The sequence below is a fragment of the Lynx canadensis genome, chromosome D4, assembly GCF_007474595.2.
Source record: "Lynx canadensis isolate LIC74 chromosome D4, mLynCan4.pri.v2, whole genome shotgun sequence".
NCBI lineage: Eukaryota > Metazoa > Chordata > Mammalia > Carnivora > Felidae > Lynx > Lynx canadensis.
Window position 1 is genome coordinate 69,688,004 of NC_044315.2, and position 18,490 is coordinate 69,706,493.

The 18,490-nt window shown below is 40.1% G+C and overlaps 1 protein-coding gene across 2 annotated transcripts in view; it reads right to left on the reverse strand.

Moving 5' to 3' along the window:
- The window catches only part of TMEM245 (transmembrane protein 245), a 102,575-nt gene that overhangs the window by 12,262 nt on the left and 71,823 nt on the right, over nt 1-18,490 (reverse strand). For both annotated transcript variants that reach the window (XM_030293181.2, XM_030293180.2), the window contains 3 exons: nt 10,824-10,924; nt 8,783-8,957; nt 6,111-6,305 (listed from right to left, as the gene is read on the reverse strand). In XM_030293181.2, the coding sequence (XP_030149041.1) occupies nt 6,111-6,305; nt 8,783-8,957; nt 10,824-10,924 (471 nt within the window). The remainder of the gene's footprint in view (nt 1-6,110; nt 6,306-8,782; nt 8,958-10,823; nt 10,925-18,490) is intronic.

Genomic DNA, 18,490 nt, shown 5'->3' on the forward strand with positions numbered 1-18,490 from the left:
CACCTACCTCCACCTGGCCAACCAATTGCCCCTATCACTGGCAGAAAATGCTTGGGATTCTGTCTCTCCTTCTCTCTGTCCCTCCCCTGCTTGTGCTCTCTCTGTCTCTCAAAAATAAGTAAATAAACTTAAAAAAAAAAAAGGATTAAAAAAATTAATCAAAAGCAGAGCATACTGGGTGGGCCACACCTATTCAGGCAAGCTCTTTAAAAAGGAGTCTTGGGGCGCCTGGGTGGCGCAGTCGGTTAAGCGTCCGACTTCAGCCAGGTCACGATCTCGCGGTCCGTGAGTTCGAGCCCCGCGTCGGGCTCTGGGCTGATGGCTCAGAGCCTGGAGCCTGCTTCTGATTCTGTGTCTCCCTCTCTCTCTGCCCCTTCCCCGTTCATGCTCTGTCTCTCTCTGTCCCAAAAATAAATAAACGTTGAAAAAAAAAAATTAAAAAAAAAAAAAAAAAAAAAAGGAGTCTTAGGGGCACCTGGGTGGCTCAGTCGGTTAAGCGTCCGACTTCGGCTCAGGTCATGATCTCACAGTCTGTGAGTTCCAGCCCCGCGTCGGGCTCTGTGCTGACAGCTCAGAGCCTGGAGCCCGTTTCAGATTCTGTGTCTCCCTCTCTCTCTGCCCCTCCCCTGTTCATGCTCTGTCTCTCTATGTCTCAAAAATAAACAAACATTGAAAAAAAAAAATTAAAAAAAAATAAAAAGGAGTCTTAGTGGTCAGAAAGAGAAGCCAGGAAAATGCTCTTCTGCTGGCCTCGAAGACGCAAACAGCCATGTTAGGAAACTGCCTATGGATAGCTGCAAGTCTCAGTTCTACACCCGCAAGAAAATGAACTCTGCCAACAAGAAGCAAGCTTGAAACCCAGCCCACGGATGAAACCCCAGCTCCACTGACACCTGGACTGCAGCCCTGTCAGAGCCTAAGCAGACACTTCGGCCACCTTGTGCCCGGACTCCCGACCCATGAAAACTTTAATATAATAAATGTATGTTGTTTTAAGCCACTAACTTAGTGGTAATTTATTATGCATCTCACACACACACACACACACACACACACACACACACACACACACACACTAATAAATACCTGAATCCTAAAAAGGTAGATTTTACCTATGTAAATAACACCTCAATAAACCAGACTGAAAAAAAAAATGTGATAAGAATGGAAATCTCTATGGAGGGATTGGAAGATAAAGTTGAAGAAATCACCCAGAAAATGGAAGCAAAGAATCAGAAATGGAAAAACAGCAGAGATAAGAAAATGAGATGACCAGTGAGTAAGACTCAACATCAAAATAAGTTTCTGAAAGGGCGAGAAGGAAATCACAGATGAAATAATTCAAGAAAAACTTTAGGACTACAGAACATAAGTTTCCAATTTTAAAGGTCTCATCCAGCACCAATCAGAACACCAACAAAAAAAAGTAAAATAAAATAAGAGCATCCTATCGGTTTTCAAATAAATTACAAAGAACCAGGAATCAGAATGGCTTCAGACTTTTAACAACCATGGAAGCCAGAACACAATGAAGAAATAAATTTTTTTTTCAACGTTTATTTATTTTTGGGACAGAGAGAGACGGAGCATGAACGGGGGAGGGGCAGAGAGAGAGGGAGACACAGAATCGGAAACAGGCTCCAGGCTCCGAGCCATCAGCCCAGAGCCCGACGCGGGGCTCGAACTCACGGACCGCGAGATCGTGACCTGGCTGAAGTCGGACGCTTAACCGACTGCGCCACCCAGGCGCCCCCACAATGAAGAAATAAACAGAAAGTCAAAAAGTAAAAATTTTCAAACATAAAATTCTAAACCGAGGCAAGCTATTAAGTACGGCCTCAAGAGAAAACTTTCCAGTCCTATATCATCACCAAAACTCATTTCCTAGGCATTCTTTCCCAAAAATCTATAGGAGGCTGTGCTCCAACAAAAAGGAAATAAATCAGGAAAGAAAATGATATGGGAAATTATACAGGAAGTAAGCATTCCAACGCAGGGGAGAACTGAGGGAATGACAGCTGATAGCTGAAGAGTAGGCGAAAGGGCAGCCGGCATCCACTGGAGCAGATGAGGAGGCTCCAGCAGAGACTTTACCAGGAAGATAAAGCTTGTAGCATACTCATTGCAACTAATACCCTGAGTGAGGAGATGCAAACAGCCAGCACATAGCTTGAGGCTAGTTAGGAGTACTCAGAAAACAAAGTCAACAAAAAACAGGACCTTTATAACGCAAAGAAAAGCAAGAAGTTGTATAAAGTAAGGAAATACAGAATATACAAGAAGGTTCAAACAGGAATATAATTTACGGTCATAATAATTTAAGGGCCAAATACTGATTGAACCAATATCACGGTTCAATAGTGGGAGGGTGGTGGTAAAAGAGCTAATTTTTCACCTTCCAACTGGGAAGTAAAAAGAAAATGCCTATTCATGAAAAAAAATCAAGAAATAAAGATTCTATTTCAAGATATGGAGAAAAAAATCAAATCAAAAAAGTCAAAAAGTGGTTCTTCTCAGAGAAGAAGGGAAAGGGAAAAGGCAAAGGATATTTTTCACAACAAGCTTTGTAGAAATTTTTGACCTTTTCAGCTACACGTATACATAATTTCTAAGGGAAAAAAAAAAAGATGAAGACTATAAAAGCCCTCACGCTATATTTTTCAACCCCCACTTCACCTAAGTGACAACATTCTGCCTTCAAAAGGGAGAAGGGGAAAGAGGTCATTTGTCTCTGGAAGAATTTATATTAGTTTCTTTTGTTTCACCTTAAGAACCAACTCCTGCTTTACTAACTTTGAATCACTGTAAGTTTTTCTAAAATAACAGCAAAACCCAAATGTCCATCAACTGGTGAATGAATAAAGAAGATGTGGGAGCACCTAGGTGGCTCAGTCAGTTGAGTGTCCGACTTCGGCTCAGGTCATGATCTCATGGTTCATGGGTTTGAGTACCACATCGGGTTCTGTGCTGACAGCTCAGAGCCTGGAGCCTACTTCGGATTCTGTGTCTCCCTCTCTCTCTGCCCCTCTCCCACTCACGCTTTGTCTCTCAAAAATAAAAAAAAAAAACGTTAAAAAAATTGTTTTCAAGAGATGTGACACTTGTCTCTCAAAAATTAACAGTAAAAAAATTTTTTTCTAAAGATGCAGTGTGTATGTGTGTGCGTGCACATGCACACAGACACACACACACACACACACACACACACACACAATGGAATACTACGCAGCAATGAAAGAGAATGAAATCTCGCCATTTGCAACAACATGGATGGAACTGGAGGGTATTATGCTAAGTGAAATAAGTCAGTCAGAGAAAGACATACATCCTATGTTTTCACTCATATGTGGAATTTGACAAATTTAACAGAAGACCATAGGGGAAGGGAAAGAAAAGTAAGTTACAGAGAGGAGGCAAACCGTAAGAGACTATTACATACAGAGAACTAAGGGTGGGGGGTGGGGAAAATGGGTGATGGGCATTGAGGAGGGCACTCATTGGGATGAGCGTTAGGTGTTGTATATAAGTGATGAATCACAGGAATCTACTCCCAAAGCCAGACTACACTGTATACACTGTATATACTTAATTACTCAAGTTTAAAAACATAAATAAATAAAATAACAGCAAAATATTTATCAACCAATGTTCTCTCTGTTTTTTGTATGGACACCCAAGGAGTAGGGTTCCAGTTATCATGTGCTCTTTATTGCTTTCAATCAACTGTCCACTGGTTTCTCAGGTATCCACATACTTGCCTGTAAGAGGCAAAGGCAGAAATGGGTATCATAGTGTCACCACCTTCAAAATGGCTTTTGTTACAACTGCGTAAGTGCCTCTCCTTTTATTCTTTTTAAGGAAATGGATTTTTTCCCTGCCATCAAGTAGGTGCCTTGCATTAGCTAAAATGGCCCTCTAACCAACTGGGTCTAATTCAGAAACTATATTCTACCTGTTCTGAGTTAAAGGACCACGTCTTCTTCACAACATACAACACAACACAAAATGAGCAGAACCATGTCTCTAAAGAATTTTAAATAAAAAGATAAATAGTTTCAGTAAATATTTTTTCAAAATCAACTTGTTAATGACTCCTCGATTACACTAGAACACCTAATGGCAGGAAAAAAGTATTTTCCAGTTGAGAATAAGAAGGACAATGTAGTGTAGTCTCTGAAAAGTTAAAATCCTATATTCTGAGACTTCTTACTTTTTTGCACTGTTAAAAGTTTACCTTACCTTTCGGTTGTTAACATGTGATTTCTGGTACATACACAAAGAAAAACTGCTTAACAAGTATTCACTAAAGTTAAACCAGGTGTGCACTTCGCCCTTCCTCTTCTTGGTATATACACAAATGAAGTACACATGTCTATCAGAACACACGTACTACAAGACAGGTTCAGAATAGAAACTGGAAGCTATGCAAATGTCCATCAATATCGCAATGAATAAATTGTGGTCTATTCATATACTGGAATACCAGGTGGCAATAATAAAGAATGACCTTGACGTGCAACAATGTGGGTGGATGCCATAGACACAATGGTGAGCAAAAGATGCCTGACTCCCAAATACTTAGGACATGACTCCTTTTACGTGAAGTTCAAAAACAGGCAAAGCCAATCTAAGGTGACAGTGGTCAGATTATAAGCAGAGAAGGGGTCTGACTGAGAGGGTGTATGGGGAAGGCTTTTGGAGTAAATACTCTGTATCTTAATACTCTATATTTTAATACTCTATATCTTAATACCCATGCTTACATGGGTATACGTATATGAAAAAATCATCCCATCAAGTTGTATATTTAAGATGTGCATCTCAGCTCATGTAAGACATGCCTGAATAAAAAGGTTTTTGTTTTGTTTTGTTTTGTTTTTTAATTACGCCTGGGTGGCTCAGTTGGCTAACTGTCAACTCTTGATCTTGGCTCAGGTCGTGATCTCAGTTTGTCAGATGAGGACCCCAGTGTAGGGCTCTGTGCTGACAGTGCGGAGCCTGCTTGAGATTCTCTCTCTCTCCCTCTCTCTGCCCCTCCTGTGCTTGTGCTCTCAAATAAAAATAAACTTTAAAAATAATTTTTTTAAATTTTGACACAATCAGGGGAAAATTTTAAATTACAATTTACATTACATTATAATTTATCTTAAGGTATGTTGGTGACACAAGACAGCAATTATGAGTTCAATGTCTGTCTGTACATGCAAAATAAGTTATAACTCCATACTGGTGCACTCAAAAACTTCTCCCCCAACTTTTTAATGTGAATGTTTATTTATTTATTTTGAGATAGAGCAGGGGAAGGGCAGAGAGAGAGAATCCCAAGTAGGCTTTGCATCTTCAGCACACAGCCCAATGTGGGGTTCAATCTTCCGAACCATGAGATCCTAAGCTGAAACCAAGAGTCAGATGCTTAACTGACTGAGCCATCCGGGGGCCCCTCCAACTTTTTAATTTGAAAAAGTGTAAACCTAAAGAAAAATCAAAAGACTGGTGCAATTAGCAACCATATATCCTTCATCTAGATTCACCAATTGTTAACATGTTGTTCTAGTTACTATTAGTGTTGGCTGAACTATTTGAAAATAAGTTGCAGACATCTTGACATCTCACCCCTTAAGGATATTCTGCTATACAACCAGAGTGTCATTAATCATCCCTATGAAATTAAACACTGATACAATAATACTGTTTAATATATAGCTCATATTGAGATTTCTCCAATTGTTCCAGAAATGTTCTTTATAGATTCTCTCCATCACTAATCCAAAGCCCTACCATTGATTACAGCACTGCATTTGGTTGTCCTATTTCCTGACTCTCTTTTAATCGGGTACACCATGTCCAAGTGGGTTTGTTAATTTTTTAATCTACTTTTGGTCTTTCATGACATGAACCATTCTGTCCCAATTTTGTTTTTAAGTTTTCCTGGTATCTGAAACCCAAACGTCTGCAAACAAATGGTTTCTCTTTCCTTACTGTCTTCTACAATCTTAAGCAGAGCATGCACACTGAAATACCTATAGTAGACGGACTATTGGGGTGAAAAACTATAGAGACAGGACAGTTAAGTTTCACACACGATTCATGATCATTCTGCTTTAACTCACCGCTGAGTCTGAGCAGGCCATGGGGTCTGGTTTGGCGTGGGCACTGAATTCGTGGGACTCACTAGCATGGCACTGTAGATATTGGAAGCGACCACGAGTATGCAGAGAAGTATGGGCCCAATGATTGCTCCTTCCAGGCCTAAGTAGTACGCCCCACCAGCCACTGCCAAGCCTGTCAAGTAAGGATGCCCACCTCTGGAATAAAGAGCATACAGGTTAGCTCATGGTTTTTTACACACATAAACTTTGGAGTCAATCTGAAACATATCTCTAACACAATGTTCATTCCTAACATATAAGGCCATTGATTGCATGACCAGTTTTATTTAGAGTACATCAGTGCAGGTAACTAAACATTGGTTGTAATAATAATGAGAGGCAAACATTTTCTTACCTAGGTAACACGTACAACGTTTTCCTTTTTATAAGGTCCCACAATGGAAGGAGTTAAGTCAGACTGTTTTTTTTTTTTTTTTCAACGTTTATTTATTTTTGGGACAGAGAGAGACAGAGCATGAACGGGGGAGGGGCAGAGAGAGAGGGAGACACAGAATCGGAAGCAGGCTCCAGGCTCTGAGCCATCAGCCCAGAGCCTGACGCGGGGCTCGAACTCACAGACTGCGAGATCGTGACCTGGCTGAAGTCGGACGCTTAACCGACTGCGCCACCCAGGCGCCCCAAGTCAGACTGTTAACAGGTATCCTACACGCCTCACACAGCTGCCTGGCCTAGGTGAGTGTTGACTGAGGAATCGTTGCTAAGTTAACTTCCATCAAGGATAGTTAAGTGGGCACAATGCAGTGTGTAATTCAAATAATTATTTAGCTTTTTATAAGATAATATAACAGCACCCACGATATGCGTAAGTTAGACTTGGGGCAACCTTCTAAAATAGTTATTAAACACAGGTAATGCTAAAAGGCCTCATGAGGAAACTATCCGTCACAAAGCCCAAGATTCTATTTCACAGGAGAGTCCTAATTGCCTTCCAGCTTATCACAGTATCACTTACATAAGCGGTATACAGTAAGGCAGATCACAGCAGCACGGCATACTGATAAATAACAGTAACAAATGACCACGGACATAAGAAGGACTTGGAAATAAGGTATGTTCTATTTCTAGTTTTCAAACACAGATGACTTGAACAATTTACTGAGGGGCAAATAGCTGACACTCTGGAATAATGTTCTGTTCTGAATTATGTTACAATTCAATAAATAACATTTAAGGTGAGCTAGTCTTCAGAAAACCAATACAGTATATTCATAAACTATCTTCCTCATTCAAAAAAAATTGGGGGGAAAATTTTAGGGCAATATTCCACATATGCTACATAAGTAAGCTTTTCCCCTAAATAATACATCAAAAACTTTTTCTCTCAAAAATGCTTAACAGTTACAAAAGAAAAAAGTGTGGAAGCTTTTAAATTAAGGCTTCCTTTATTTAAAAACTAAAGCAATTTACACAAAATATTTCCTGATGATGCTGGTTAAATAAGGTATTATTAAGATAAAATCACATAAATATTAAATTCTAGCTAGAAACCTCAATAAAAAATGTATAGCAAAGTTTAGAGAAATGAAATCATTTAACCATAAATCACATAACTACTCTTATTGTTTAAATTTCAACTGTTAAGTACTAGTTAACCATACTCTGATGTCCTCCTTTGGTCTTTCATTTTCTCTTTCAAGTTTTGGACATAAAAGTGCCACTAAGGCTGGCATATGCGGTTGTTGATTTCCTTTTGCTTGGGAAGTCTAGGCCTTCAGTTATATACCATTTGTTTCTGCCTTAACTTACTAGAGAGAAAACAAGGTAGCAATTTGTCCCTATATAATTTCAAATTAACTGAAGGTCACTCTTTCCATGAACACTTACTGCGACAGTAAGTTTTACTTGCAGAAAATTTACTATATTACCTATTATGATAGTTTCAGTACGCGTATTCTGAACTGGGGTAGCTGATTAGAGTTCAGCATGTGGTCACATCCTAGATTCTAACAAGCAATGAGAATATGGATACATGACTAAATGAGAATTGGCTTCATTTACTTAGTGCAATTTTGAAAAAAGGTACCAAAATCTATAAAAACAGGTTATTTATTTATTATACGGTCAGTGTTTGGATTCTGTCTTAAATTTAACCTGTATTCATCATAGAACCATACTATAATATCTTAAGTAAAGAGAACTCTGCTTATCAGATATTAACTTGATGAGATTTGGTTGCACATGGATCCTCAGATATACAATTTAATAATGTTTTTCTCCAAGAGCAAAGTAGTTCTGAAAATAACCACTAATTCATTATTGTACTTACAGCTATTTATGTACATCTAGTAATATTTCTTTCCTAGATTAATGTCACTAAAACAGAAGATTATACATAATTTTGTGTTAACCCAGGGTCTCATACATTTTAAATACTTATGTAATAAGAAAATAGCATACCTTGAAAATGGTATTAATTATATTACATTAAATTTTGATTCTATCAGTGGGATCACGACAGACTACTTCACAGAAAAATCCTACCACGTGTTCCCTTTCCCATCCCCAAAAGAAAAACAAAACAAAACAAAACAAACAACTCTCCTTAAAAAAAAGGTCACATAAATCCCTGGATAGGATTCACCAACAACTTGAGAAGTTCTATGGGTACTTACCCTGATATATCAGAGTAGATGGCAGTGTCTACAAAGTATGTTGGCAAGAGATGAAAAACCAGCAGTAAGATGGCTTTGCACCCTAAGCCTTGTGTGAGCCACAGGTCTAGAACGGCAGGTATTGCCGCCCAGTATGTCCCCAGAAATGGCACCGCTCCAAGGATTGCTGCTAACGCTAATAAGAAATTGAAAGAAAAGCAACTGAACACCACATTAAAAGAGTGACAGAACATCAGAACCTCACAACTGGTTCCTCCTACTTAAAAGTTTACACCAAAACAAGGGAAATAAATACAAACTCAAATTTTAGCCCATGATAATGCCCTGTGTAACTGAATCTGCTAGTTAAACGGAGGTCTGATACCTTATATCTTAAAACCTGATGCTGAAAATCTTTCTGAAGTGTGTGTGTCTACATCCTGGGTTTCTTCTTAAGCAACAAAATTCTAGTATCCTGCAGTTGTTGTTGTCTCTTTTTTTCCTCCGAGAGAGAGAGAGAAAGAGAAAGAGCACATGCATGAGCAGGGTAGGGGCAAAGGGACAGAGAGGGCAGGAGACACAGAATCTTACACAGGCTCCATGCCTAGCACGGAGCCCCACGTGAGGCTTGATTTCACGAAGTTGGGGCTCAAGTTCATGACCATGAGATCTTAAGCTGAGCTGAAATCAAGAGTCAGATGTTGAACCGACTGAGCCACCCAGGTGCCCCCTGCAGTTGTTATTCTGAATCAATGGTTAGTTCATATACAGTCCTATAATGTAACTGTAAAGCATTGGTCCAAATTTGTACGGGGTCCAAAGGCAAATTAAAAATTAGTTTCTAAACCTCAGAGAGGAATGTATAATCTTCACCTTGCTTCTAATAAAAAGGAAATGTAATCTAAACAAAAACAAGACAAAAGCCCTGCTAGTTGAAGGAGGTTACTTCAAGTTCACCCCCTTCCAGAGCTGTATGCCCACTCTCTCTCATCTGGTTCCCCTCCAGAGGAAAAGTCAGGCAGATATGGATTCTAGTTCTGGTCCTACCACTAACCAGGTATGTGACCTTGGAAAACTTTTGGTTTCTCACCTATACAACAGGAACACTACCTACCCTGCCTGCCTCACCAGATCATTATAAAACAATGACCTCCATGTGTTGTCAGGCTGCTTACATGTCAAAGAGTGGCTTAGCCAAGACTGAAGTAGGAAAGAACATGAATGAACTTGGGGATGTAAAGAAGAGTGTGTGGAGAAAAGGGGGAAATGGTAGAGGGTAGACAAGCAGCCACAGAAATAAAGGAAAAGTGGAAGGAGAGGAGCAGAAATAATGCAGAGGAAAAAGTAAAAGATGGTTATTGAACCATCAAGGTGCTTATGGAATGAGGGCCTTATCACAATAGATCCTAAGAGGTATGGAGACAGCTTATGTGCCCTCAGAGGCATTTGTCTTGCCCCTGGGACAGTATCCTTCATGGAACAGAGCTATTCGACCAACTCATTGCTCCCTATCAGTTCAATTCAAACATTTACTGAGTGCCAATTATTACTGAGTACCAAGTATTTACTGAGTACTGTGTGCTGTGCTAAGTGCTAGGACATTCACTCATTTATCAAGTACTTCTGCAGTGCTTTCTTTCTGTTTTTTAAAGTTTTATTTATTTTTGGAACAAAGAGCATAAGCAGGGGAGGGGCAGAAAGAGAGGGAGACACAGAATCTGAAGCAGGCTCCAGGCTCCCAGCTATCAGCACAGAGCCCGATGCAGGGCTTGAACTCAAGACGGACTGTGAGATCATGACCTGCGCTGAAGTCGGAGGCTTAATCGACTGAGCCACCCAGGTGCCCCTTATGCAGTGCTTTCTAAGTGCTGGGTATCATTCTAGCTACTGGAGATACAGCATAAATAATCATTACAAATCATACTTCTGCTCCTAATCTAGACTAGATTACATCTCAAAATTTAGTATTTTAAATTTGAGGAAGATGACATTTCCCAACGTACGTAAAATGGCTTCATTTTCCTTAAATAGAGGACAGGGGAAGTTAGTATACTATCGTTACCTGATGGTATGAAGACAATATTGATGCCAAATATAGTATGAGTCAGCCAAGTGTACAATCCGTAGAAGCCAGCCATTTTGAGGGAAGCATCAAACACCCCTCTAGAATACCCAAAGATAAAAGGGAAAGTAAATAAATACAGTATCACATTGCGATGCAAAAACGGAAGTTGTTCCAGGCCTCTGGCTACTTTATTCCAAATCTGATAACAACTTCAATTTTTCCAATGGCCTGAGAATGCCCTTTGCATTTTATTTCAAAGAAACATAAAGCCTTTATTTTAAAACCCCAGAACAAGTTTAGTAAATTTCTCTGATGAAAAAAATAACTGAAATGAAACACCTTAAAATACCCTGCTCGCTGAAATAATTAATCAACTTTTCACCTCTGAAGCACATCTTCCACCACCAAAATAAATGGAAAACAAAAAGTAAGTATGACTCTCTTATTTCTGAGGACATAAACTCTAAGAAATCTGTGGCCAACCCTCCCCTTTGAAGACAAGTGCAAGAGAATTTAACCTGCATTTCACGGGTCTTCTCTTATTAACAAAGTTTTCCCACATTCCTTCAACTCTGCAACCAAGCCTACAGAGTAACTTCTACAAATGCTATCAAAGAATGCAGGTTATTGGGAGAGAATTTATGGAAGAAAAAGATTATCTTATTACCTCCCAAGTAAAATGAGAGAGGAAAACACAAAAGGGGTAAAAACAGATCCACATAGTTGGTGATTAGTAGGAACAAAGTACATGAAAATCTGCAATTGCAGGTGCTTCAGCTTTGGTTTCCAGCTGGAAGATTAAGGTAGTGTTGTGTGAAGAGTAATAAGGAACTGCTCAGAGAGAACACAAAGGCAGCAAACCATAAGTTTATGATGCCAAAGGTATCATAAAATTACAAAACCAGGACTCTGGGGGGTACAGGGGAAGCAGGGTCATATACTCATGAGAGAAGGAAAAGCTGTCTATAATTTAAAAAAATCAGGGAACGTGGCAGCAAAGGGGACACTGTACATACAAAAGGAAACGATAAGCTTTTCCAAAGCATTCCAAGAGATGTGCTGTAAGAGCAAAGCCAACCTAGTGATTCAGTCATTGTAACAGGGTTCTGACACATGGATTTGGTGACACGGTGGCTCCCCAAATTGTGAAACCTTCTTCGTCATCCTGACCAGCAGCTTTCACTCAAGAATATGGGGTTGCCATGTGCCTTCTGACAAAAAGAAGCAGATTAAAGTCGTATCAAAAAGACCGAGAGGAAGGGAGAGAGCCCAGAGGAAACAGAAAAGATCTGAACTGAATAGGAGACGGAGGAAAAAGAGAAACTAGCAGAGCTTCAGGTTTTAAACCTGAGGGGGAGAGAATGGCAGTGTCTCAAAGACATGGAAAAGCCCAGAATGAGCAAAGACACGGGAGATAAGGGAATACATTTGGTTTGGGCAATGGTAAGAAATAAGGATGATGAAAATACCCTTGAGGTAGCTGGAAATAAAAGACAAAGTCAATGGAGAACTTGGGACAAAAACTTTGAGATGTGCCAGAAAAGATGAATCGTAGGAAAGGAGAAGATATCCCCAGGGGCAAACCTGGAGAAAAATGGGGCAATGGGCTGCGTTCCCACAGGGGACCTAAGGACAAAAATACACCAGCCAAAGAGATCATGAAATCACTTCTGCAGTAGGGAGAAAAATCACTAGAGTGTAGTATTCCAAGAGACCAAAGGAGAAAGAAGCTTTTGAGAAAGAGGGAATGATATTAAGGTCAAATACCCCAAGGAGATTAATAAGAATAATGTCTAAGGAAAAAAAGTACAGAATTGGAACAGAACTGGGGAGATCAATGACAGAAGATAGATGTTTTCACCAACCTTAATGTTATTCAAAAATTTTTTCACCAACCTCATGTTATTCAAAAACTCTTAAGCCAAAATGAAGTTGACATCAAAGGTGCAACAAAATATTGCAACTGAATCTCCCCCTCTGGGTGGCACGTAGGCAAAACTCAATCCAAAAAGGACCACTTCTAGGAAACAGCACACAATCTCCCTTCTTCTTTACCTCTGGGAATACTGATTGCTGTAACATTCTCACTAAGGCAACTCGCAAGTAATTTTGTGGATCCTAAATGCATCCCATGCTGTTTACAGTTACTAAACATTTTCATGTAACCCAATGAAGGATGAAAAGGCAAGGCATTCCCCTCTATCTTATTACTTATGATCTGGTACACAAGGTTTTTATAAAACAGCAAAGAAAAATCCCCTAACGATTTACTAGTAGACAGAATTTTTTTTAGCTCCATCAAATTCCTAGCATTTTTTTCTTTTTTAATCAGCTTTACTGAACTATAATTTACAAACAATAAAATTCAACAAATTTTGGCAAATGTGTACAGTTGTGTAACCATCATCACAATCAAGATATAGAACACTTCTGTCACCCCAAAACGTTCCCTCATGCCCTTTGACAGTCTATCCCTCCCTGAATCCTGATCCCTGACATCAACTAGATATGCTTTCTGCCACAATGGTTTTGTCTTTTCTAGAATTTCATATGAACATAATCATACATTATGCAGTTTTTTTTATTTTTTTAAACATTTATTTATTTTTGACAGACAGAGAGAGACAGAGCATGAGCAGGGGAGGGGCAGAGAGAGGGAGACACAGAATCCAAAGCAGGCTCCAGGCTCTGAGCTGTCAGCACAGAGCCGGATGCGGGGGCTAGAACCCACGAACCGGGGAGATCATAACCTGAGTCGAAGTTGGACGCTTAATGGATTGAGCCACCCAGGCACCCCACATTATGCAGCTTTTTAAAAAATTGTGGTAAAATATACATACCAAGCAATTTGCCATTTAACCATTTTTAAGTGTATAGTTCAGGAGTGTCAAGGACATTCACACTTTCATTATGTAGCTTTTGTGTTGGGTTTCTTTAATCTCGTTCAATATTTTGAGATTCACCCACATGGTTATCAGCACTTTGTTCCTCTTTAACTGCTGAGTAGTCCATTATTTGGATATAGCACAATTAGATTATGTAATCACCAGCTGATGGACATTTGGGTTTTTCCAGTTTGGAGCTACTGTGAATAATGTTGCTATGAACACTTGAGCAGAAGTCTTTGCATGGACATACACCTTCATTGCGTTTCAGTAAATACCTAGGAATGGAGATGCTGGGTCATATGGTATGTTTTAATTTTATAAGAAACACCACCAATTCCTTTCATCTCTCAATTCAAAGAAAGTGTAGAGTCCGTGGACAATCAGCCAGAAGTCACTGCCTGCTATATTACACCACATCTCCCCAAGATGTGAGGCTAAATTTAATATTTATAGTATTATGGGGGTGGATACTGGCAGAAAGAGCAATTCAGCTCGTGAAAAGCTAAATGACAATGCATCTGAAGCCCCTACTAAGTGACCCAGTGGTACACTAGGTGCCCAATAAACAGTAACTATTTTTGGTGCTATGGTATTTACTATTTCTTGAGATCAGTATGTTTCATTGATGCTCAGAGTATTCTGATGATGAAGACTCTAGAAAGTTGTAGTGCAAGAGCTGAGTGTTCCTGAAATAAGAAGGTAAGGTCAAGAGACACTAATGTTTGCTAAGTACCCCATGTGGTAAACTAAGTAACAGCCCCACAAAAATGTCTATATCCATGCCCAGGCCCTATGAATATGTTACCTTATTTGGCAAATGGGACTTTGCAGATGTGACTGAGCTAAGTAAGCATTGTGAGATCAAGGCGATTATCCTGGATTACTGGATTGGCACAATGTAATTACAGAAGTCCTGATAAGAGGGAGGTGGCTGATATAAGACAGAGGTGATGGATGCACAAATTGTGAATATATTAAAACCACTGAATTGTACACTTTAAAATGGTTAAAATGGTGAATTTCATGTGTATGCATTTTATCTCAGTAAAAAAAAAAAATTATAAAAAGAGGGATGTAGGAGAGTCAGAGTTACAGAAGGAGACATGAGGACAAAAGCAGAGGTCAGAGAGAAGGAGACATTTGAAGACACTACATTGCCAGCTTTGAACATGAAGGACCACAAGCCAAGGAATGCAGGCAGCCTCCAGAGGCTGGAAAGGGCAAGGAAACCGATTCTCCCATAAAGCTTCCAGAAAGAACGCAGGCCTGCTGACAGTCTAATTTTAGGCCTTCTGACCTCTAGAACTGTCAGATAAAAAAAAATCTATGTGGTTTAAGCCACTAAGCTTATGGTAATGTTAGAGCTACAATCAGAAACTAACACAATCCAGTATGAGCCAAGCACTGCATTACATGCTTTGTCTATGTCGTTCCATTGACTCCTTGCTGGTGCCTCTGATTCATCCGGAAAAGAGACGCTTGGGGCACTTGGGTGGCTCAGTCGGTTAAACATTCGACTCTTGGTTTTGGCTCAGGTCATGATCTCACAGTTTGTGGGTTTGAGCACCATGTCAGGCTCTACAAGGAGCCTGCTTGGGATTCATTCTTTCTTTCTCCCTCTGCTCCCTTCCCCATTTGTGCACACACTCTCTCTCTCTCAAATAAACTTTAAAAAGAGAGAGAGAGAGACTGACTCTTGGTCAAAAATCAGGTAAATCTGTTAAAATCTTTTCTCTAAAAAAGAAAAAGAAGAAGAAAGTTCAAAATGAGGGTGAGGGTGGGAGGAATGGTACTGAGCCAGTCACAGTTAAAAGGCGAGAAAACTCTTCTGGGAATTGTTGGATCGGTGTACTAGATCACTCTGGTACACTAACTCCAAATCCAGTCACCCAACTCACTAAAGATCAAGATGTTGGATGAAGATGTATTTTTGGTATCCAGATTCCTATTCTATATTACGAAGATATTCACCTACAGGCCAAACATGTACTTAATTGTCCTCAAGGCCAAGAGACCACCAAGAGAAGCCTGGGCAGCTGCATGACACCTGCATCTGGCTCTGGCCAGGGCCATTATTCGATAGTGGCTATCCTAGCTGACCACTTCCAAAAGGGGACTAAGGCTCAGTATACCCATCCCAAGGCAAACTGGGGTCCTAATCACCGTATTAGAGTGAAACGTTCTGGAAAATAGAAGTAGAACATGGGGAAAGGGGAGAGGAACACAGCAGCAATGAAAGATGCAACAGGCCACATGTGGCGGCCACAATGTGTGTGTCTGTGCCTTGCTGGTGCAACGCTACGTAGAACTCTATGACCCACTCTGCACCCAACGCACTGGCTTTTAGTCAGGTGGATGCCTATCGTGGGAGCTAGTACATCCGAGTGATCTAGTGCACAGATCCAACAATTTCAAGAGGGTCGTTATTGCCTTTTCACTTGAGAATAACTCAGGCCCTCATTTTTTATTCTTTTTCCAGCCTTCATTAAAAAAAAAAAACATGAACTACACTCCCAGTTTAAAAGATTTTCTTGATTTCTGACCAGCGGACTCTTTCCTGGGTGAATGAGGGGACCAGACAGGGGATCAATGAAATAATACATGCAAAATGTGTAAGTCAGGGTTTGGCACAGTGGGTACTCAGCATATGTCAGTGTAGAGGATGGACAAAAGAAGGGACAGAAGTGAAGGCCATTGGCCTGGAGGTTAGGAGACCGCTCACAGAAGGAACATATGAATGAAACGTAAGAGTGTTGAGGAAGCAAACAGTCAAGAACACACTCATAAATGAGAAACGTTAGTGAAGGCAAACAGGACATGGATTCGGCAGGAAGAACAAGGCAACGGGGCCACAAGAGCTCTGGCTCTGTCACCCACTGCTCTGGAATCCCATTCTATCACTGATTAGTGTGGCATGGTCTTCAAAACTGTACAACTTCTCTGAGCTTCACTCTTCCTAACTGTCAAATAGAGACAACATTTAACTTCATAATGTTGGCATTACGGCAAGCATTTACTTCATAACAGTATGATGGACATTAACACTGCAACTCAAGTGGTAAGCTTAGTGACTGTTGCACAGTAAGCATGCAATTAAGTTGGTGCTTTCAGAGAATTGCGTCACTATTACCAGGTAGCACTGTAGTAAGGCTAAAAATAACGCACGTGGTAACTTTCTCTTTTCTCCTGGCGGTTTTTGGAAGAAAACCAATCTTGCTATGTGCTAAAGGGGTGCAGGGTACGGCAAAGCTGAGAGTGAAAGTAGCATACCACAAAGTTTTAGACTTAGGTTTTTTAAATTATAAGGTACCGATGAAGCTACCGGAGCAAAAATCCCAAATACTGAGTGTATAATCACTCATCTCTCAGGTTCTTTGGAACCTGAAATTCAGAGACTGGGGATTGTTCATTTTCATAATCTAACACAACTTCATTTGACACATAATTAATGGCATACACAGTACAGTTTGAACGGGTTACCAGAAATCACTAGTTTAATCAATGCAGGCGTATTTATTCCTTATAATCATATCAATGAAAGATCATTCTCTCATTTCATTCACTCAATGATGTCAATCCATTAATCAACACTTTTTAGATATTCAAATTCAGTAAGCATTCTTCTATCTTGCCATCCAGGAAAGACACTATGATGTACTTCACCAGATCTCTTGTAAAAATCACAAAAGCTCTGGCTTGTGGCATTTTTCTAAGGGTGGTTACATATGACCCGTGCCAGGTGAATGCATGGTGCCACTGGAAATTACCCTTCCCTTTGTAACTATTCACAACCATATGATCAAGCATCTACTATGGAAATTTACAGGACAATCTGCATCAAATTCATCAGGCTATAATAGGTATGTAACATTAGTCTTCCTCTACTGTCTACTTCAATCCTCTCTCTTGAATAGAGTTGAATAGAGTTTGCCTGTGCTCAGTCTTCTGGGACCTCTTTTTTTCCAGTGATTCTTCAAAACTCATTGGCATTATTCTCCAACTGCATCTCCAGGCTTTCCCAGTGCTCAGCAATTTAACAGAATCAAATTCAGAAGACACTGGATGCTCTTTTCTTCCCATGTTTTGGTGGCTCAGTTGAGCTGGCTTAGCAGGTCTGATGTAGCTCAAGGGATGGGACTGACACCAGCCACAGAGGTGGAAGCTCCCTGCTTTCTAACAAGGTTGCATCCTCATTCAGAAAGCTTCCACCGTTAGACAGTCCTATCTATTATACACAGAGCCATAAAGGGCAGGGTTCCCTTCAACTGGAAGGCAGGCTACAGGGCATCCAATCCAACGGGGGTCCCTAAACATACCTCTCTGTGAATAAAAATTCCAAATTCATTCACAATCAGTCTTTGTCTAAGTTTTCCCCTAATAAACACTATTGTGCATTTATACTGTACGGTACTAAAGATGTGTGTCCATGCCTCGTTTATACAACTGTATGACTGATCCTTAAACAACACATTTGAACTACACTAGTCCACTTACATATGGATTTTTTTTTTTTTTGATACGGTATTGAAAATGTATTTTCAGGGCACCTGGGTGGCTCAGTCAGTTAAGCATCCAACTCTTGGTTTGGGTTCAGGTCATGATCTGACAGCTTTGTGGGTTCAAGCCCCACATCAGGCTCTGTGCTGGCAGCATGGAGCCTGCTTGGGATTCCCTCTCTCTCCCTCTCTCTGCCCCTCCCCCACTCACTCTCTCTCTCTCTCTCTCTCTCTCTCTCTCTCTCTCAAAATAAGTAAACTTAAAATGTATTTTCTCTTA